The sequence below is a fragment of the Paramormyrops kingsleyae genome, chromosome 24 (genome assembly GCF_048594095.1).
Source record: "Paramormyrops kingsleyae isolate MSU_618 chromosome 24, PKINGS_0.4, whole genome shotgun sequence".
In the NCBI taxonomy this organism is placed as follows: Eukaryota; Metazoa; Chordata; class Actinopteri; order Osteoglossiformes; family Mormyridae; genus Paramormyrops; species Paramormyrops kingsleyae.
The window spans coordinates 16,444,058-16,465,800 of NC_132820.1; the positions used below are offsets into that span (position 1 = coordinate 16,444,058).

The 21,743-nt window shown below is 51.1% G+C and overlaps 1 protein-coding gene across 7 annotated transcripts in view; it reads left to right on the plus strand.

Annotated features, from left to right (window-relative positions):
* Positions 1 to 373: 373 nt before the first annotated feature.
* LOC111860557 (uncharacterized) overlaps positions 374 to 21,743 on the plus strand; it is a 31,779-nt gene continuing 10,409 nt past the window's right edge. For 2 of the 7 annotated variants that reach the window (XM_072706305.1, XM_072706312.1), the window contains exons 1-10: positions 374 to 1,249; positions 6,745 to 6,831; positions 8,488 to 8,588; positions 9,162 to 9,255; positions 10,809 to 10,895; positions 12,974 to 13,065; positions 16,285 to 16,427; positions 16,538 to 16,770; positions 17,261 to 17,396; positions 17,514 to 17,582. In XM_072706305.1, the coding sequence (XP_072562406.1) occupies positions 1,222 to 1,249; positions 6,745 to 6,831; positions 8,488 to 8,588; positions 9,162 to 9,255; positions 10,809 to 10,895; positions 12,974 to 13,065; positions 16,285 to 16,427; positions 16,538 to 16,770; positions 17,261 to 17,396; positions 17,514 to 17,582 (1,070 nt within the window). In that variant the 5' untranslated portion in view covers positions 374 to 1,221. Of the gene's footprint in view, positions 1,250 to 1,884; positions 2,110 to 2,720; positions 3,373 to 6,744; positions 6,832 to 8,487; positions 8,589 to 9,161; positions 9,256 to 10,808; positions 10,896 to 12,973; positions 13,066 to 16,284; positions 16,428 to 16,537; positions 16,771 to 17,260; positions 17,397 to 17,513; positions 17,583 to 21,743 lie in introns of those variants that run through there. The other 5 variants (XM_072706307.1, XM_072706308.1, XM_072706311.1 and 2 more) reach the window with 5 other exon arrangements.

Below are 21,743 nucleotides of genomic sequence, written 5' to 3' on the forward strand. Positions count from 1 at the left end.
GCCAAATAAACAAATATTCATATAATCTCCACCCTTGAGGAAAACTAGGATGTTTTGAGAAGAAATCCAGCCTGCAGGCAGAATGGGGAGCATGAAAATGATAGCGTTTCATAATGTTGTTTTGGTTGTTTTTAATATTATGCGGTGTAAAATGGTGTAAAACCTTGTTTTAAAATTGAGCTTACCCCTATCATACGCAGTATAAAGCTGTGTTATACACTGGATGGAATGCCAGTCTATTACAGGATATATGCTGACACAATCATACGAATATATATATATATATTTATCATACGAATATATAGGGCTGCACGATACGCTGTTTTAGCGTCATCATCGCGTTTTGCGCATGCGCAATAATCACATCGCTTCTGTATGGACTGTTTCGTGTTTCGACAAAACTTGCCCCAACACCAACTTATTTGACGCACTCTTATTAATAGGCTTAGATAATAAGTTCTGTTTGATTGTAGTTTATTTCGGGTAATGTCATCTCTTTCTTTTTTTTGTCTTATAAATATCGTAATATTAGTCGCGGAAATTTCACATATCGCTGTGTGATATCCTGCTCCCTTGGTCTAGTGTATATTTCAGTTGTTATTGGGTGCTGTCACGTAAATGTTGACGCCCGATAATATAGATGGAATTCAACCAGAACCTTCTGTCTTCTGCCCAGGTTTCCAGACATTCCCGAAGGCATGTTCATCATTGAAGTTCTCGCATGGATAAAATAATACAGCGCCTTGTATCATGCCGTATATTTATAGTAACAGTATTATGTAGGATGCTATATTTTAAATACAGTACGAGCATATATAAAGTCGTGTGCTTTTGTCCAGAGACTCTAAATGTGTTCTTTCGTGTTTCTTTTAGTGCTGTTTCAGTATTCAAAAATCTCTATAACAAACCAATTATAAACTTATAAGTGAAACCCAAACTTCTTTGTTCTGCATCAGTTTTGCTGCACGTGTCATTGATTTCATCTGTTTCCCGTCCGATGCCAATCAAGCGGTAACGGCCCGCAGCGCTGGACTGGTCGGCGGTGAGACTTTGATTTGAGCCGGATGCTGTGGGATTGTCCTCCCCCGGCTGCGGTGCCAGTCTTTGCGGCAGGAGGTCAGTGCGTAGCCGAACAGCCCTATCCGCCCGTCTCCGCCTCCCGCAGCCAGTCCGCCTCAAGTCCCCCGCACTCCCGCAGCCCGTCCGGACAGACAGCCGAAGATGGCGGAGGAAAAGCGGCCGCTAATCGGTGAGCAACGCCGCTGCTGGCATGTTCCCGGACACGGCTGGGGCTGATTGTCCGCGCCGACAGCGCAGTTTATCGGAGGGGGACTTTGTAAACAAACTCGGCACGGGGGGGACTTTGTAAGCAAACTTGGCACCGATGAGTAGTTTGGGCAGCCTGCGTTGCGGTACCCCTCACCCGGTTCAGTCTGTCGCGGTACTTTACCCGATCCGACTCGGAATTGTCTGCTTTTCCCTTCGGTTATATCTGTTAACAGAATTACTGGTGTGAGTTAAAAGGTGCAGCTGGTGTACGAGATTAAGCGCTTCGTACCAAGCCGGGTGCAGAGACTCCGCTTTAGATGCTGGGGCATCCATCCATCCATCCGGCTCCTCGCTTCCACACTCCGTCCGATTGAACTGTTAACCCGTACAAAGCAGCGCAGTGTCATATTGGGAATACTGGGACGTTAGGTCATCTGCAGCTGGAAAGTGCCCTCCCCACATTTCCCCTGCCCCTTGTGCAGTCAAGGCGCTTAGGGCCTTTATATCTCGCAGTGATCTGGTGTAGTAAGTCACTGGCTGCAGTGACTGGGTGTTCACTGTGTGCAGTGTTATTGATCTAGGGGTAACAGCTTGTGTAATACCAGAATATTTGGTGTCCTTTTGTGGTGCAAACTGTCTGAGCTGAACCAACTCATTTTGAGCAGGGTATTACTGGCATTTTACACTGCCTTCTTTAAATCATCCTGCTCTGTACAGCACGTTCCTCAATCCCCACCCCAACCGCTCCACCAAACAGCTCGTTCCTTCATTCTAGGTCCGTTCAGGAAACAGAAATGCCAAAGAAAGTGATGAAGCTGATGGTGTAACTCTGTTCTTATGGTGAGTTCTGCCCAGGGTCGGCTTGGCTTAATTCGGCACCTTCGGGTAGGTGCTGCTGCAGGCTTCTGTCCCGGAAGGATCACCGGGCCGTTTGCACACGGTGCCCAGAACGGCAGTGATGTGATTGGGCAATTGCCTGGGGTCCCCCCCTGTCACTCTCTCTCTCTCCCTGGGGTGAGCATCAGTGTCAGTGCCTGTCACTGTATGTAATTCCCTCCTGAGTTAAATGTCAATTCCTACTCATGCCTAAGACCTGTCACAAACTCAGACTGCAATCCCCCCCCCCCAGTTTTGTTTGACTGCAGAGTTCAGTTGTGATGTAGCAAACAAGTCAAATCTGGCTCAGTAGCACTGAGAACCTGTCAAACAAAGAGTTAATGTTGGAAGACTGAGTCTTTGATATCATCACCATGCTGCAGCCCTGCTGATCAGGGTCATCCTGATCTGTCCTTCAGTGAGCCTTGATCCTTCAGTAAGACTGTATCCCCTTCCTTGCTGGCTGTTTCTGCAGCTAAAACTGACAGGCAGGCAGACAGTCGGGCAAATAGAGGGAGGGCTGGATTGTTGCCTTTACACTCAAACGAATATTAATTACGTTATAAGCATGAAATCAAAAGCCTGTTAAAAGTAACTAGTTTAAATAATATAAATGTTTTGATGTTAGCCAGTTGAAAGCCTCTGACGGGTTCACCGGTCCCAGCCTCGGCAGAATAATCTGTGGGCCCGTGAGCCAGACCCTTACCCCCCCAGCTCCATGGGCGCCGCTGCAGGTGGCTGCCCTTCACTGCCAAGCTCGCCCTCACCTACATGTGGAGGGAAAGATGGGGTCAGGGGAAACAAATGGCTTTAATGAGGGTGCCATTATCATTGTACTCCATGATATGATGTGTTTGAGGGTAACACAGTATGGCCCCTGTTTTTAGGGTTCGGCCTTCTTCAGGCCCTCAGAGGTCTAAGGCCCTCAGGTTTACTCTGAGTAATCGGTTAATTGGAGTAATTATTTCAGTAGTACGTCCCTGGTAATCCATGAGACACCAGCTTTCATGTTAGGAATGGGAGGGAGAGAGAGAGGGGGAGAGAAAGGGAGAGAGGAACCAGTACGCATGGTCTGTGTGCCAGAGAGAGAGAGAGAGGCTGAGATCCGGCGAGCGGCTTCCTCGTGTGAATCCCACATCAGACCCAGCAGTCCAGCAATCCTGCTCCATGCCTGCCGGTGTGATGGGCCAGGAACCTTCCGGGCTGACTGACTGACCGACTGCGGCGGTGAGCGCATCTCCACCTGTCCGTGTGTGTGTCTGTGTGTGTGTGAGATATCCTGTATCGTGCAGTGATATCTGTAGCTGTCGAGGCTGTGTGTATAAATATCACATGTTTATATGTGCTTTAGCTGCGTTGCTGCTCTCGTGCGGGGAGGGGGGGTGCTGTCACGGCTCTCGTGCGGGGGGTGCTGTCACGGCTCTCGTGCATTCTGTCACGTGTGTGTCGCCTGTAGACGTGCTCGAGCTGAGCTCCTGTTTGATCCACAGCCAGGCGACACTCGATGAATGTGAACTCCTTTCGGCATTTTTTTGACTTGCTAGTTCTTCCTATGAAGTCCCCCCCCCCCCCCTCAGGCTGAGCTCTGTGGGTATGGTGCAGGGCACTGCCTGTTACACTGCTGAGCCCATGTGACCTGCCGCCGCGGCGACGATGAGCTGATAAGGGGCCACTGTCAACAAATGGCATGAAATTAGACCGCAGCACGGGTTAGATCCCGGGGGGCGACGGGGGAGGGGGGCGGGGTTGATGTTCCAGCTTATAGGAGGTGTGACAGTGAGGATGAGCGAGATTCTCTCCCCATCCGTAAAGGGAGTGTCGAGATGAGGAGGAGATGCGATGGGTTCTCGAACCTGCACAAAGCGTCTACCCTCAGTCTGACGCCAAAAGTCCACGCCGCAGGCTAAAGCCTCACGATGCCAGACGGGCGTCAGCTGAGGGGGGGGGCCTCCTCCGATTGGCATGCAGCGTCCGGGGGTGCAGCCCCGCCCCAAGCTGTACCTCTCCTCCTGGGTGCCATGTTAGCACCGCTACCAATGTGCAGCAGGAATCCCCCCCCCGCCACCGCAACAGAGATCGGGCCGCATGTCCTGCGGCCACTTACCGCCCCTTGAGGCCAGATCCTCATGTTGTACTGCGCGTCTGGGCGGGTGTTACACTGCGTACCGGGGGGGGGGCTTCCTGGAAGATGTCAGGATTTAGCCAGTTTAGAAGTTGTTGGAAACCAGACGAAAGACGATAGCTTCTGAACATTGAGGTTGTATTTATTGGATGGACAATATGTACGGTAAGTTCATTATGTTTTGGCCCAGTTTGGTCTGTTCAAAGTTCTCCCCACGACTCCTGTTCCTGAATCCTACACCGCCAGCCGTGTCCGGGGCCCATCACCCTCCTCTATAAGACCCCCGATCTGAGTCCCTTCATCCCCGTGGCAGAGAGAGACACTCCTCAGGGCTGGTCTCTGAAAGCCTCAGGAGAGGTGGCACCTGGGGGGGGGGGGGGCACTGCTACTGTGTCAGGAACAGAAAAGTCTGCATGTTTATGAGGTGTTTAACGCGCTTTGAATGGGAGGCATGATATCCAGTTATCCTTTTGTCATTGTCATCGAGAGCCACTGCTGGGAAGCATAGAATCAGTCACCTTTTCCTGATTATGGTGTCATTGCCAAATACACTTACCTCCTTCACCATTGCTTATATACCTAATGTCATTTCATAAATGGACACGACCCCGTTAAGTGATTAGATGCTGGGCGTCAGAGGGCGTTTCTCAGTACCAAGAACGCAAAGATCGCACTTGTGTTCTTGGCAAGAGCCGTCTTGCTAACTTGCCTCCCAAAAACGAACTTGGGGTGCAATGAATCATGGGATTGGTCTCTGCATCCTTGGATGATGCATCCCTGATATTTGAGGTGGGGCAAAAACGGCACCCCGGGATTTTTTTACCATCTCCCGTACTTCTGGTCTTCGGTAATGGAAGATGACGTTAGAAACGGTATGTGAGAACACATGTAGGGTGAGATTCGCATGTTGATGAGCCCGGCGCGGCACTTTCCACAGCGTAAGCTTGTTTTGGTGGCTCCCTCACACAGATGGGGGGGGGGGGGGGGGGGGGGGCTGAAAGCTCCACAGTCAGCGGTTCTGCCTGAGCCGTCACTCTGCCGGCCGCCCCGTTGGCCGTATCACTAAGGGCAGCAGACGTCCATGTGGATCCTAGTGCATCGAGCTCTAATCAAACCCTGGATGCCATTTCAGCTGACAGTGGCCCTGGCTGCTTTTGGCAGTATTTCCTGGCACATTAGCGCTGTGACTCAGTTTCTCTACAGTCTTCATAGTCGTGATTTCCACCTGGCTTGTTGGGGCACCACACTATACATCCTGCATGGTAAATGTAGGTACTTGGCGTGATGATCTTGACATCACAATGAACAATAGAGTGACGATCTCGACGTGACGGCGGTCTGTTGGTTAGTGACTATCTTGACGTGACGGCAGCCGGTTGGTAGGGTAATGATTTGTTCTCAGAATTCTCCGTTCGGGTTTTGTATCATTTTTATCATTCCGGAAGGAAGCTGAGGGTTGTTTGGCAATAATGCTTGAGAACAGAGTTTGTCCCCCATCCTGGTCTGAAGGAAGGTTCTGGATGTATGGAATGTGGACTGAATCCTAGGGGCTACTGTAGATCGCCGTATTTGAAGAGGAGCCCGGGAGCCCAGATCTGAAATGATCCGTCGTGTTTGCATATGTTACACAGCCCCCCCCCCCCCTTTAGGGTTAGCAAACCTGAAGCCTGGTCTCTTTCAGTCTTTATCTGAGGTTTTTTTTCTCACCTCCACTGCTTCCTGGGTTGGGGCAGGTGTCCTGCTTTTCCCAGAATCTGTCAGGCAGACTCATTACATCCCATCTGTTTGTCCCGTTTCGACATTCCCTCTCCCTGGGGAACGTCCCTTTATTTGTAAGCGATGGCAGTAATATGCCTTTCCTTTCTCACGTGCTGCTTCATGTCAGAAATGCTCCAGTGCCTCTCCTAAGGAGGCAGCTGTAAATGTCCCACGCAGGCTGCGGGCCTCTTTCCCGTCATGCCTTGTGCCGCCACCCAGACCCTGATTCGGTGACCATGGGGATTGTGACACTCGCAGCGGTTTCCAGCCCATCGAGTGTGGCTAGCATTAGAAAGGGAAGAACGGAAGAGCGTGTTGAAGCTGCCTCCACATTGCAGGGGTTATGGCACAGAGGCCATTGTGTGCTGGAGCCCAGATTAATGTCCGTTACTCATTATAACTGCGTTTGAATGTCTGACTTGTAAGGAAATGGGCTGTCAGTCACTTTCAGCATAATAAATGCAAATAAGTCAATGTGCCCTGTGACCCGAGAAAGCGGGGAGGGGGGGACTCTGCGTGATCTGCTGTCCTTCCAGGGTCCCTGTAGTTTTCTGATATTGAGCTGGGGTGGGGGGGATGGGCCTGGATGTCAGCTTGATGCATGTGGAGGTCGTGGGAAGAGGTCCAGGCGGGTCAAGATGCCGCTGTGGGAAGTGAGGCAGAGCAGACGTGCAGCGACGTCTGCAGTCCTGACGCCTGCGCTCTCCTGCCGTCCGCAGCCTCGCGAGCTCAGGCGGGGGGGCTTCGGAGCCAGGCGGCTGAGCCCAGCGGGATCGGTGCCACCAGGAGCCCAGGGAGCCGGACAGGTAGGTGGACCGTGCGGTCTCGCACACACCCGTCGCATTTATACTGCTGCGGCTAAAGCGTCGATCCGAGGTGATCGATGCAGTAATGCAGCTTCTGATCAGACGCAGCTTAGAGGAGGGTGTTGTGTTCCAAAGGCTGATCCTCCAGCATCTCTCTCTCGATTTTGTTCACTCTCGCATTCTTTTTGGATTAATTTACTTTTGCGCTCTCTCTCTCGCTCTCGATATTCAGTCGAGCTCTCTCTCCTCTCTCTCCCTCCCTCTTCCCTTAATTAGCCCACTGTAAATCATGACAGGTTTGATCGGATCTTGAGTGACGCGTGGGTGTGTGTGACACGCAGGTCCGTGCGCGATCATGTGTGGTGGGCTCTGTAGGGGACACACGGGTCCACACTACCGCCCCTCGCACATCCAGACGCACACCAGCTGCCGTCGCGGCCCTACCGTTGGGCTTTGCTGACGTAATGCTAAGACTGAATGTTTTTGACAATAACTGACACAATGCATGATAAGCTCCCTCTGTATAGGGGCTGGGGGGTGTGCTAACACCAGCACCAAGTGGGGGGGGGGGGGGGGGGGGTTACCTCATTTTCCCTTACATGTGATTCTGTTCACTATCCGGGCAGATTCAGCACAGACTGTCATAGTAACAACTGGGGGTGCAGCAGTACACTGAATTCACAGTTTGGCACAGATGTCGTTTTTTGAGTTCGTGGTTTGGTGCAATTTCACTAGAGCAGGGAAACAATTTGTATTGAAATTGTTTATTATTCAAACTGCAAACACAATTAGGAAGAGTTGTAAACAAAAGGCAATGTGTCTGTCGACGTGCCTGAGTAACAAAACCTAAGAGATGCTTATTTGCACATCATGAAAATATAAAGTCGCAGCAAAAATGATGAATTACCGAATCGTGTATCTAGCAGAATTTCCTGGCCGAAGTGCCATAAATGCCACTGGGAGACTAACTTGCAGAGGCTGTTTCTGCCTCGCTCAGGTTGTACACACACTCATGATCGTCTCAAATGAATTAGCATGTTGGATACATTTCTAGCAACATGTATCCAAGTTTGCTGTAATAGAGCCAACAGACAGTCTTCGTTTTAAGAGCTACTCACTCTCCAGTGCTGGAGTAATTTTATTGTGAGACGAATATGTTCCGAAACGGCAGACTGTAACTGTGACAAGCATTAGCCGTAACCAACTCAAAGCCACTTTTATCGTATCGCTTTTCCATATTCAACATCGTCTTGTGGATTTAGGTTCCACCCGTGTCAGTAAATGTATTCATTCTTTTCATTGTGTGTACTGAACTGAAAACGATGTACTGAATAGGTCACAATGAATATGTATACCATTATAGCCCTAGTAACGGTTAGCAAATGCTAAAGCAAGGTACTGAGATGGGTAAACAAATCTAACCCGTGGCTGTCTTTTAATAACTAGTACTGGTAATGCCAGTGAGGTTCCAGTTCCAGCTGTGGTGACCAACCCGGCAGTGTGGTCTGGAATCAGGACTAATTAGCTATGTATGTTAAGTCTTTTGCGGGGGCAGGGGAAGTAGCAAAAAGATGGCTATCTTGCCTTGTACCTCATTAGTGCTGACTGTTGGTGGGCTCAGTTCATGTCTAATTCCCCTGCCACCCCTTTAACCAGCCTCGAGAGAATCCCAGGGCACAGAGCGCTGGAGCAAGATGTCACACGACGAGCGCCGATCTGCCACGGAGGGGAAGAGGACCCCGCGGGCGGACGAGAAGGTGGGACGGGGGCGTGTGCTGGTGGGGGGCAGCGTGGCAGGTTACAGGAAGGGCTGCGGACCTGTTAGTACTGAGAGGCGGCAGACGGGGGCTGCGCTGAAGGGAACTGCTACTCCATGATGCAAGTAACTGCACATTTCATGTTAATTATGGGTAAAAAGTAAGGACGTTAATGTAGACCTTGAGCAGTTTACCAGCCCCGATTTTGGGCTGTGGTTTTCCCGGCAGCGTTTATATATAGGTGCGCCTTCCATAAGTGCTTTAGCATTTATGCTTGTGGCCTGGTTTAGTGTCACCTCCGTTTCTGTTGGACGGGACGAATGTGGAGGAGTGTGATGTCATGTCCCTTAGCAAACCAGGCCGCTTCCTTGCTGATGGCTGGTCGCCCTGGGACCGCAGGCCTGCAAAAAAGGTGGGGAGGCCACGTTCACATAGCGAGTCTTAGTCACGGGGTGTCCCAGTGAGCCCAACCCTAATGAAGCTAAAGGTTCGAGGGGCAGTCCACGGCAACTTTAACTACGGTAATGGTTACCCACGGTACCCAACATACAGCTCTTTTTCTGTTTTGTGCAGCAGCACCAGGAGGTGGTGCTGAGGAGACCACTCGGCCACAGGTTGGAGCATCAGAAGAGGTGGTCCTGGGGAGCGGGAGGCCCCACAGAAACTGGTAAGGGGCCCTGCGCGTCAGCAGCTTCTCATTTTATTGTAATCCCCAGACTACTGGTGCACTTCTGCCATAGACACTTTCTATAGCGCGATAACTTAAAAAGTATTTGAGGGATTTTTCTCATATTTAGCAGACGCATTTTTTGGGTGAAGATCTGGAATTTGTCACATTTTGAGACAGATTGCACCAGGATTGAAGCAGCACTGCTTAGCGGCAATAAAGGGAAGCATTTAACCTTGTGAACCTTGTGAATTTGGTGGATCTTATTACCACTTATTATATGGACAAAAGTCTCCATCTAGCTTCCTTCTGAGCCAAATTGCACTAGTCACCAGGTTTGCAGTTGAAGCAGAGTCTCATGTAATGGTGGCACGTGAAAGGACAGCCACAAACACAGATGTGAAGAACCTGGTGACCGGGCTAGAGATTGTAAAGTTTAGATTTTGTGATGGGAGTAGGCTTTAGATTGGGGGGGAAATGTACTGGGAATACATTGTTGTCATTCTGAGGGCATCTAGTTCGTGTGAGTCCAGAGATTCCCGCCTCCCTGATGGCTTTGTACATCCACTCTCTTTTCTTAAAAGCCTTTAAGTGTCATATGCAGGCATCTATGTGCTTTTCTCGCTTAGGCCTTAAAACTATAAATACATTACTGTTTGTTTATTGGTTTAAATATAATTTATATAGCCTGATTTGTCAAGGTACCAGCAGATATTTTTATGTTAATGATACTACAGGACTGACTACAGGTGTGGGCCCGGGGTGCTATGACGTGTGCGGGGGTGCTATGACGTGTGCGGGGGTGCTATGACGTGTGCGGGGGTGCTATGACGCCGAGGCATGTGGGGGTGTAATGTGGGTCTCTAGGTGACATTCAGAACAACGGGACACCTCAGGGTGCCAGTTATTTCACAACCCCACCATGTGTGGTGCCCACACCCTCCTCTGCCATGCCCATTAAATATCCCCCCCCCCCGGTCACGGCTTCCCATCTGTGCCATTGTTCTACACCTGTGTTCAGGTCATTGCGGACACCCAGCTTCCCAGGACTTCCTGCCAGTTTGTGTCCTCCGGTGGTGCATTGACCACCATTTTTAGCTTTAAGCCTGGTGTGTTGAATGAAAAATCATCAGGTCACAGGAAAGCTGTGGCGACGTCCCTCGACGTCCCTCTCTCCACGCTTCCTCACCTGCTGACGCACTTAGCGTGATTAAACTGCGTCTGAGCCTCTACTCGGCACATCAGATTTATTTAAAGGGCTGAATCTCTGACTTTAATACATTGCAGTCATGTACGTATTTAAGATGTGTGTTGTTTATGGTGGTTGGAACACCCATGTGTGGTATAATGTCAGTGAGGCAAAGCCTTTCTTTCAGGCACACAAGACCATTGGAAGTTCACCTTTTAGGGATTAATGGTGTCTGTCTGTCTTCTGCCCTGGTGTGATGTATGTGTGTCCCATACATTATACAGACATTCTGGAGAAGTCTCAGCTTGTTGTGATGGACTCTGTCCCCTCCCACCCCCCCATCCTGTCTTTGTCCCTCCTCCAGGGGACCGGCGGACCACCTCCCACCTCAAACAGAACGCGAACTCCGGCGGAGGCAGCAAGCGACTGTCCTCGTCCTCCCTGGAGAGAGGTGTGTTATTCGCCGTCGTGACGGCCCTCGCTCTCCACTGTCTGCTTTTACAGAGGAATGGTGGTATAGCGCCCCCTATCTCCCGGGAGTGCATTGGACGTGGATGACCCGGCCTTGAAGCCTGTGACGTGACCCATGACACCGAATCACACTTTCCTGTGTGGCTCTGCCTTCCCCTTTCTCTGTTCTGTTGTTTCAGGTGGGGGTGTGATTTACTGACACAATCATCACGTGAATCTTGTCATGCCATGAAATGATTGGCAGCTCCCTGGTATTGCTGCATGCCCGCCTGTCCCGCAGGTGCTTGTGGGATTGGCACCTTTCCACATGCACTGCGTGGTACCACCGCTCTCGCATGCTGGTTAAGTCTGCAGATGAAAGGATATGAAAAATTAGTATCGCGATGATAGTGACGAAATTATCATGGTTCAGTAATATCAGTATTATCGTGGTATTGTTTAAAATGTGCTGCAAAAGTTCAAAAGGTACTGATGCACATTGAAATAATTTCACAAGTATTATTATTTCAAGTTTTATATTGAAAACCGCCAATAACAATGCATTTTGTTTGTACATTCAAAATAAACATATGAAAACCATATCAATTATTCAACATTGCTTAACATTAAAAATCTCGAGTGCTGCCACTGCCTTCCGCCATGACACAAACCTAACCCATGCTACTAATTTTACAATGTTACAATATAACAAACTGCTACATATTTCAGCTTTTGTATTGCGGTTGGCAAAACCAAGTATTAAGGATGTTCAGTTTGCCCTTAACAAAATGGCCAGGTAAAAAAATAGCAAAATATCTGAAGAAATAATCGAAGCAAAAAGAATTCACACTTTAAGTTTTAAATTCTATAAAACATGCGCTGCTGAAGACAACGGCTACTTTTCATTGCAGGGCTGCATATCCCTTGGCTGTAACTAGGCCTGTTTTTGGGTGCTACAGAAAAATCCCGCACACCCACTAAAAGGTGCATCGTCCTCCTTTATTCATACTGGCTTCTTCTGAGCGTACGTATGTACCTCACATTATCACATTCTAGCAGTAAATCATAGTTAAGGCCGTGACTGCGGACCAGCCGATGGGATACAAATTGCTGTCACTGTTTGTTTAAAGCCCGTTCTGTATGAATGACCCAGTTATCAGTCGTCTGCCTGGCTCAGCACATTAGCACTCATTTATCGGAAGGTAGTCGGCAGAGTGATGTCATGAGTAAGACCCTTAACCCCAGTCAGTTCAGGACCCGGCTGGTCCTGCTCTTTGACCCTCACCTCTACGTCACTTCGAGCGCAGTGGAGGGCCAGTCTCCGATACGGTTTGCGGGTTTCCATGCTCAGACACGCCTACTAAACTTGGTCATTAGCTGGTTCAGATGTGTTTGAGCAGGGAAATCTGCAGACTGCCAGTGCTCACTTCAATTTTGTAAAAGTTACCTCTGTTTCATGCTCAATCAGCTGCATTACCGCAAACAAATTCCACACAGGGTTCATTTTGCGAAATGTGTGCATAGTGTCAGCTTTCTGTTTGTGAGCGGCTCTGCGTACCAGCCCCTGTGTACCATATTGATTTGTGCTGATAGAAAGCTGAAAAGCCTGTATTGATTTTTTTAAAGGCTAATGCAGATCAGTGTGTGTGTTCATCTGTGTTGTCAATATTTGGACCAGTGAAACCAAGCTGCTTGTCAAATGTCTCCGTCTGTCTTGTTTACGTGTCACTGCTCAGTGGAACTCCCATGACCTCGTCGTATTCAGCCTGTACTTTCTGGTTCATGCTGTCACATGAGTGTCAGACACATTCACTGGTGTCTATGTTCCACCTGGAAAGTAAGAAGCTCTTCCCATCCCCTGCCAGACAGCCAATCACAGCCTGGCGAGGCGTCCTGTGATTCGCTGCCGTGTGAAGGTCCCAGGCCGTGAAGGTCCCCCGCTGTGCCCCGCCTCGTGCCCCCCACTCACCAGCTGCACAATTCAGCTTCTCTCCCATTCCAGCCCCCCCCCACTCCGCTTCCTGGCCTGTTCCTCCATCCCCTCCCAAGCTGATCACTCTCTGCTCTCCTCCCATGCAGCCTCAACCCGTGTTCCCATGACCAGCCGCAGCGGTGACCGGCAGAAAGCGCAGTCCCCCTCTCCCGTCACCGGGGGCAGCGATGGAACACAGGTGAGCTGTGCTGAGGGGGCAGGTGTCCACAGTAAAGCACAGGAGCAGTACGTACTTTATAGCAGCTAGCAAATTATACTGAGGGTTGGAATGGGGAGAAAAAAGTGGAAAAACAAGTGGACTGGCCCTGGTGTGTGTGTGTGTGTGTGTGTGTGTGTGTGTGTGTTGCCCGCTGGTTATGGTGCTAGGAAACTGCTAAATAATGCTCAGTCCCACTCATTTTTCCTGCATGTCACTTTAGGAGCGTGGTCAGATTATGGAAAGTGATACAGATGCTCGTTGCTTTACAATAGTTTGGCTTAATGGGTTAAAGCAGTCTATGAGGGTCACTGAATCTGGATTGGTTCTCCTCCTATCTAACTAATAGGAGTTTCCCGGTTGGTTTTGCAGATTTTTCATTGGTTACTGCTCCTCTGACACATGGAGTGCCCCGAGGTTCGGTTCTTGGACTGGTTCCATCCTTCCTCTGTCTCAGATTATCAACTCTTAAGTGTATTAATCGTCTCCTCAGCCTAAGCGTATTTCATACGACTTTTATTCAGATGATATTCAGCTCTATGTTTCATTTCAACCTAATCAAATCAATAAAGTATCCATTCTGCTTGACTGCCCGTCACAGATTAAGAACTGGCTCTGCAACAATTACCCGCCGCTGAATTCAGGAAACACTGAGGTCCTTATTGTTGCTCCTCCTAACCATCACTCTGAGATGAGTGTTAAGATGGCTTCCGTCTCTCCAGCTGCCAAATCCAGTGTGTAATCTGGGGGTTATCATAGCCCAATCTCTAAGCCTACATTCATATGCAAGGTTTGTTGCACGCTCTTGTTTCTTTCAGTTAAGAAACATTTCCAAATTACGGACTGTAGTTTCCTAATCGGAACTGGAGATGCTCGATCATGTGTTGCAACTTGATTACTATAATGCTTTGTACACGTCTAAGCAAATCTTCCCTTCCCCGCTTACAGTTAGTTCAGAATGTTACTGCGGGCTTTTAACCTGATCTGTTCGGAAAGCACATATTACCCGGAAATTGTACGCACTGCATTAGCTTCTGGATGAGTATAGAATCCGTGTTAAAATTTTGCCGCTCGCCTATAGAGCTCTGGATGGGCAAGCGCCCAAATACATTAGTGGGCTCTTGCACTGCTTGTCTGGCACTTAGGTCTGGGCTGCAGGGTCTTTGTTCCATGTACCTGGCTGAAGATACGCGGAGATTGTGCCTTTCAGCCTGACTTTGAGATGGTCTCTCGCTGGCATCGCACTCGGCTGAGTCAGATGACTCGTATAAAAAGCGACTTTTTGTTTAAGCAGGCAGTTTAAATGGAGTTGATTAGTCTTTTGCTTGTAGTCTTTTTTTTTTTTTTTTTTTTTAGTAGTGTTTTTGCTAATGTACTTTTCCTTGTTTCATCTCGATGGTACCAAGCGTTTTAGTGCTGTGCAGCGCTTTGTGACCTCTTGTCTGTGAAAGGCGCTTCATAAATAAATAAATTTTACTTATGTTTCGAATTCACAATGGTGAGATAGTGATGCGCATACAGTAGTTTGAATTTTGATCTGTTCCTGAGCTGCAGATATGGTGTTCGGTACAGTCTACTGATGCTGGGTGATGTCATGCAGCCATGCTTTCAGTCTTTGTAGTGATTGTATCTCCGGCTGTGTTTAACAACATGTTGTGCTGTTTTTTTCCATTTAACTACTACTGTTTTAAGCTACTTAAAGCCTAAATTTGTTATACCATAGTCATATTACATATTTTCACCTTAAGATGGTTTCATTGGACTGGTCCGACGTCCCCTGAGTTTGGCTTCCGGTGATCCCAGGCTGCCAGCCTCACGGATTTGGGGGGATCTTGCCCTCTTGTCTGCTACAGTCTCCTCAGTCCTTTATTTCAGTGGTAGGACCCAAAAGCACCACATCCAGGCGGACAGGCAGAACATGGGCAGCGTAATTCACATCGCTCATGTTTACCATGTTTACAGCGTGACCTGGAAAATAACCACAGCGTGAGGAGCTGCGAATTCTGCCAGCTGGCGGCGTCATACAGTCCAGTAGCTTGGAGCACCTCCCCCTCGTCTAACAGATCAGTGCTTATCTAGTACAGGAGCATAGTCAGCCATAGAGAGTGCGGTGTTCCGGGGAGGGGGGGTGGCTCTGCAGGTTGGTATTCTCTGCCCGCCATCGGAAGGTTGCTGGTTCGGCACACTGATGCTGCCGTTGGGCCTTTGAACAAGGGGGGGGGGGCGCTGGATGCTGGCCGACCCTGTGCTGTTTACCCCCAAATTTGCTCTCACCTGTATGTGTGTCTGTGTGTCTCTGGGAGAGCGAGATGGGGTAGGTGAGAAGAGATTATCTCCATGGAGACGAATAAAGTGAAATGTAAAAATTTTTTGTTCTGTTCTGTTTTGTTGTAGAGCACAGGACACTGAAGATGGGATGCCAGTGCTGTATTTAACACACTTTCTGATTCTCCAATGTGTTGTTTTGGTTATAAGGTTCATTCAGGTGTTAAATGTTTTGGTGAACCCCCCCTTTATGGTGATATGTTGAAAGATAGACATTAACCAACCACCCCCCTCCCCCCCCCTTACGGTGGGGGCCCACGGGGACTGTAACGATTTGTAGGAATGCAGGCAGGACTATTTTTACCTGTGAAGTAGGTTAATGGAAAGACAGCCTATTAGGTTCAATCAGCATGCAAGTCAGAGATGCTTTAAAGCTACAGTGGCTCTAACCAGCCCTGTCACTGTACTCCATCCAACCCAGTTTATTCCAGCCCTGTCACTGTACTCCATCCAACCCAGTTTATTCCTTAACTCTCACACCTACCCCTGGGTCAAATTAACCCCAAAGGCACGTGTTGGGTAACCTCATAGTAATACGATTATTGTTGGAGATTGTAAGAGTAATCATCTCTCGAGCCTAAGGTATTCTTTGGTTGATGCCCCCCCCTAAGTATCGTGTGTCCGTGACTCTCAGTGGAGCCTGCAGTCTCCCCATTGTGAAACTGGGTAATTGAGGTGTACTGGGGGCATGGAAGCCCCTTTATTAAATTGCACTGAGCTCACACCTGGTACTCCTGTGCCCCCTAAGTGACACCCTGAGGAGTCCTGATTAGGGAATCCTGATGACAATGAACGCCATGTGACTCTGTGTCGCTCAGCTGACCCTTCAAGGCACTGACATGTGAATGCTCCCCCCCCCCCTCACTCTGACCACAGCAGAAAAAAGAGAAAGAGAAGCGCTTCTCATCCCCGGGGGCCAAACGGCCCGCCTCCCCATCCAGCGTGCCGCGTGCCACCTCCCCGGGCCCCGGGGCCCCCTTCATTGCCCAGAGGAGGCCCCCATCTCCTGCCTCGGCCAGGTAGGATGTTATAGCTTTTACCTCATTTTCAAGCAGCTGAGACAACAGGAAACGGCGCCTCCTGCCAGTCAGGGGTCTGCAGTTCAGGTAACCCCCCACCCTCCCAACAGGCAGGGCTCATGCCATCGCCCCCCCTCACCCACCACGGGGCGACAGCAGCCACCGTCCCCACAGCCGAGCTGCAGGGCCCCTCCGCTCCAGCGGCCCGCGCTCACCCCCACCGGCCCCCCCACTCTCCGTAAGCGGGATGCCAAGCAGAAGGACGGCTCCCCAGTGCAGCTGCTCCCACCGTACTGCCAGGATACACCAGGGGGCAGCATAGCGCCTAACAGGACCAAAGACGGTGGGTGACCCGTCCACACCCAGGTATGACGTGTAGGGAGGCTTCCCTCATCTTCATTCCTTTATTTTTTTTTACTGATTTGGCTTAATTAGTTATGAAGAAAAACCAAAATGGGAACGTGTTAAATTAAAAAATAAAAACAATAAAACAAGACCTGATAAGTCCGACATTTAAGAAGCTGTCCTTCAAGTTCTGCCTCACTAGACTGACTGGTATTGCACCCTCTAGTGTCACTGTTTTGTTGCGCTCTGCCACCCCCTGCTGTCCAAATTAATGTACTGAAAATCAATGTGCTGAAATGCTGCCAAATGGGTGAGTTATTCAGGCTGAATGTGTGTAGTGAAGGATGCGTGAATGAGCTCTTTAGCAGTGACGAGAGGGGGGGGCATAAAGGACGTTAAGTGGGTGGCTGCCCCCTCTCTGTCCCCGGTCTGAGTGCCTCGTTTTACTCGTACAGCAGCGCGGTGCCTTACTGCCAACTGTGCCGCAGATTCGGGTGCGAAGCCCGTCGCGGGCTCCACCTCCGCTGAGGAGGCTGCCAAGATCCTGTCGGAGAACCGCCGGCTGGCACGGGAGCAGAAGGAGAAGCAGGAGCAGCTTCGGATCCAGAGAGAGGAGGAGGACCGGTGAGGAATGGTGCAGGGTGTATAGAGAGTCAGTGAGCCTCCCCTCGCCTTTCAGATATCCAGTGAGGAATGGTGCAGGGTGCATAGAGAGTCAGTGAGCCTCCCCTCGCCTTTCAGATATCCAGTGAGGAATGGTGCAGTGGCTGAGAGTGTCAGTGAGCCTCCCCACGCCTTTCATATATCCAGGTCATGTTGTAATTGTTAATGAGCAAAATGAATGTAGCAATGATCATGGTATGCTTATTCCAAGTTACTGCTACTTTCACCACCAACACCCTTCCCCCCAGTCAACAGCAAACCTGATTTTAGAATCTTATACCACAACTTCCACTCTGCAGAAATATTGCCTAGAATGAATGCCCCTAGTCCCCCAATAAGGAAGCCTGCCTGGTCCCTCACATGCCCGAGGAGTGGGGTGTGAGGTTTTCCTGCTGGTTGCCTGTATGTGGATTTTTTGGAATGGGGTTTGAAAGCTCAGTTTTAACCTTGCCCACCCTGAGAGAAATGTTCAAGAATCGATTCCAAATGTAAGTGAAGCACCCATGTTTGAGAGCATTCCACCTGGCCTCCCAAACCCAAGTTCCTGCTTTCGCACCTGCCAGAGTCTCATTCTGCTCGGCCTGCCGGTACCTGCCAGAGTCTCATTCTGCTCGGCCTGCCGGTACCTGCCAGAGTCTCATTCTGCTCGGCCTGCCGGTACCTGCCAGAGTCTCATTCTGCTCGGCCTGCCGGTACCTGCCGGAGTCTCATTCTGCTCGGCCTGCCGGTACCTGCCGGAGTCTCATTCTGCTCGGCCTGCCGATACCTGCCGGAGTCTCATTCTGCTCGGCCTGCCGGTACCTGCCGGAGTCTCATTCTGCTCGGCCTGCCGGTACCTGCCGGAGTCTCATTCTGCTCGGCCTGCCGGTACCTGCCGGAGTCTCATTCTGCTCGGCCTGCCGGTACCTGCCGGAGTCTCATTCTGCTCGGCCTGCCGATACCTGCCGGAGTCTCATTCTGCTCGGCCTGCCGGTACCTGCCAGAGTCTCATTCTGCTCGGCCTGCCGGTACCTGCCGGAGTCTCATTCTGCTCGGCCTGCCGATACCTGCCGGAGTCTCATTCTGCTCGGCCTGCCGGTACCTGCCGGAGTCTCATTCTGCTCGGCCTGCCGGTACCTGCCGGAGTCTCATTCTGCTCGGCCTGCCGATACCTGCCGGAGTCTCATTCTGCTCGGCCTGCCGGTACCTGCCGGAGTCTCATTCTGCTCGGCCTGCCGGTACCTGCCAGCTGCCTCTGAGTCCCTCTAGCTATCCAAGCTCGGAAGGCCTCCTGCAGCCTGCTGACTCCCTTCCCTGCTGGTGTCCATCACTCTGAGTGTTTGAGCTACAGCCTAAGATTTTTGTCCCAGTCACACCCTTCTAGATTTCACTGTTTTCATTGTGTTTAAGTCTCCCAGTAGAACAACAGAGTCCCCAGAGGGGGTGCCTTCCAACCCCCCACCTAAGGTCTTTAAAAAGGCCAGATAATCTGAATTGATGTTCTGTGCATAAGCACAGACAGCAGACAGAGCCCATCCCCCAACTATAATTGAAAGTGAGTCAACCCTCTGGTCACTGGGGTGAACTGCAAAGTACAAGCAGAGAACTGGGAGGCTATGAGAATACACACCTGCCCGGCACGTCTCACACAGGGCACCTCCAGAGTGGAATAGAGTCCAGCCCCTCTCTAGGAGATTGGTTCCAGAACTAATACTATGATATTGAGGTGAGACTGACCATACCTAGATGCCAAGGCCTCCTTCCACTCACACCCAATCCACACCACAATGGTGGTGGGCCCTGAGGGGCAGGTGATTTACATCCATCCATCCATCCATTATCTCCTGCTTGATCAGAGGTCGGTTCGTGGGGGCAGCAGTCTCAGCAGGGAAACCCAGACTTCCCTCTCCCCGGCCACTTCATCCAGCTCCTCTGGGGGAATCCCGAGGCGTTCCCAGGCCAGTCGAGAGACATAGTCCCTCCAGCGTGTCCTGGGTCTTCCCCGGGGCCTCCTCCCAGTGGGACATGCCCGGAACACCTCACCAGGGAGGCGTCCAGGTGGCATCCTAAGCAGATGCCCGAGCCACCTCATCTGGCTCCTCTCAATGCGGAGGAGCAGCGGCTCTACTCTGAGTCTCTCCCGAATGACCGAGCTCCTCACCCTATCTCTAAGGGAGAGCCCAGCCACCCTGCGGAGGAAACTCATTTCGGCTGCTTGCACTCGCGTTCTTTCGGTCACTACCCACAGCTCGTGACCATAGGTGAGGGTAGGAACGTAGATCGACTGGTAAATCGAGAGCTTTGCCTTTTGGCTCAGCTCCTTCTTCACCATGACAGACCGATGCAGCGCCCGCTGTCCACCTGTCGAAATCCCGTTCCATTGTTCCCTCACTCATGAACAAGACCTCAAGATACTTAAACTCCTCCACTTGGGGGAGGACCCCATCCCCGACCCAGAGAGAGTATTCTACCCTTTTCCGGCTGAGGACAATAGTCTTGGATTTGCAGGTGCTGACTCTCATCCCAGCTACTTCACCCTCGGCTCTGAACTGTCCCAGTGAGAGCCGAAGGTCACGGTCCGATGAAGCTAACAGAACCACATCACCTGCAAAAAGCAGAGACCTAATCCTGAGGTCACCAAACTGGACACCCTCAACACCCTGGCTACGCCTAGAAATTCTGTCCATAAAACTATGAACAGAATCGGTGACAAAGGGCAGCCCTGGCGGAGTCCAACCCTCACCGGAAATGAGTCTGACTTATTGCTGCCTATGAGGACCAAGCTCTGGCACCGGTCATACAGGGACCGAACAGCCCTTAAAAGGAAGCCTGGCACCCCATACTCCCAGAGCACCCCCCACAGGACTCCCCGAGGGACACGGTCGAATGCCTTCTCCAAGTCCACAAAACACATGTAGACTGGTTGGGCAAACTCCCATGAACCCTCCAGAACCCTGCCGAGAGTATAGAGCTGGTCCACTGTTCGACGGCCAGGGCAAAAACCACACTGCTCCTCCTGAATCCGAGGTTCGACAATCCGGCGGACCCTCCTCTCCAGAACCGTTGAATAAACCTTACCAGGGAGGCTGAGGAGTGTGATCCCCCTATAGTTGGAGCACACCCTCTGGTCCCCCTTCTTAAAGAGGGGGACCACCACTCCGGTCTGCCAGTCCAGAGGCACTGCCCCCGATGTCCACACGATGCTGCAGATGCGTGTCAACCAGGACAGCCCCACAGCATCCAGAGCCTTAAGGAACTCCGGGCGGATCTCATCCACCCCCGTGGCCCAGCCACTGAGGAACTTTTTAACCACCTCAGTAACCTCCGCCCCTGAGATAGGGGAGTCCACCCCCAAGTCCCCAGACTCTGCTTCCACGTTGGAAGGCGTGTCAGTGGGACTGAGGAGGTCTTCAAAGTACTCCCTCCACCGACCCAAAACATCCCAAGTTGAAGTCAGCAGCACCCCATCCCCACCATAAACAGTGTTGATGTTGCACCGCTTTCCCGCCCTGAGCCGCCGGATGGTGGACCAGAATCGCCTCGAAGCCGTCCGGAAGTCGTTTTCCATGGCCTCGCCAAACTCCTCCCATACCCGAGTTTTTGCCTCAGCGACTGCCGAAGCCGCATCCTGCTTAGTCTGCCGGTAGCTGTCGGCTGCCTCCGGAGTCCCACAGGCCAAAAAGGCCCGATAGGACTCCTTCTTCAGCTTGACGGCATCCCTCACCACCGGTGTCCACCAACAGGTTTGAGGATTGCAGCTGCGACAAGCACCGACCACCTTACGGCCACAGCTCCGGTCAGCCGCCTCCACAATGGAGGCGCGGAACATGGCCCATTCGGACTCGATGTCCCCCGCCTCCCCCGGAACATGGGAGAAATTCTGCCGGAGGTAGGAGGAGGTTGAAGCTCCTAACTGGGGATTCCGCCAGACGTTCCCAGTAGACCCTCACTATACGCTTGGGCCTGCCAGGCCTGGCCGGCTTCCTCCCCCACCAGCGGAGCCAACCCACCACCAGGTAGTGATCAGTTGACAGCTCCGCCCCTCTCTTCACCCGAGTGTCCAAGACATGCGGCCGCAAGTCCGACTACACGACTACAAAGGCGATCATCAAACTGCAGCCTAGGGTGTCCTGGTGGCAAGTGCACATATGGACACACTTATGCCTGAACATGGTGTTCATTATGGACAATCCGTGATGAGCACAGAAGTCTAACAACAGAACACCGCTCAGGTTCAGATCAGGGGGGCCGTCCTTCCAATCACGCTACTCCAGGTCTCACTGTCATTGTCCACGTGAGCATTGAAGTCCCCCAGCAGAACAAGAGAGT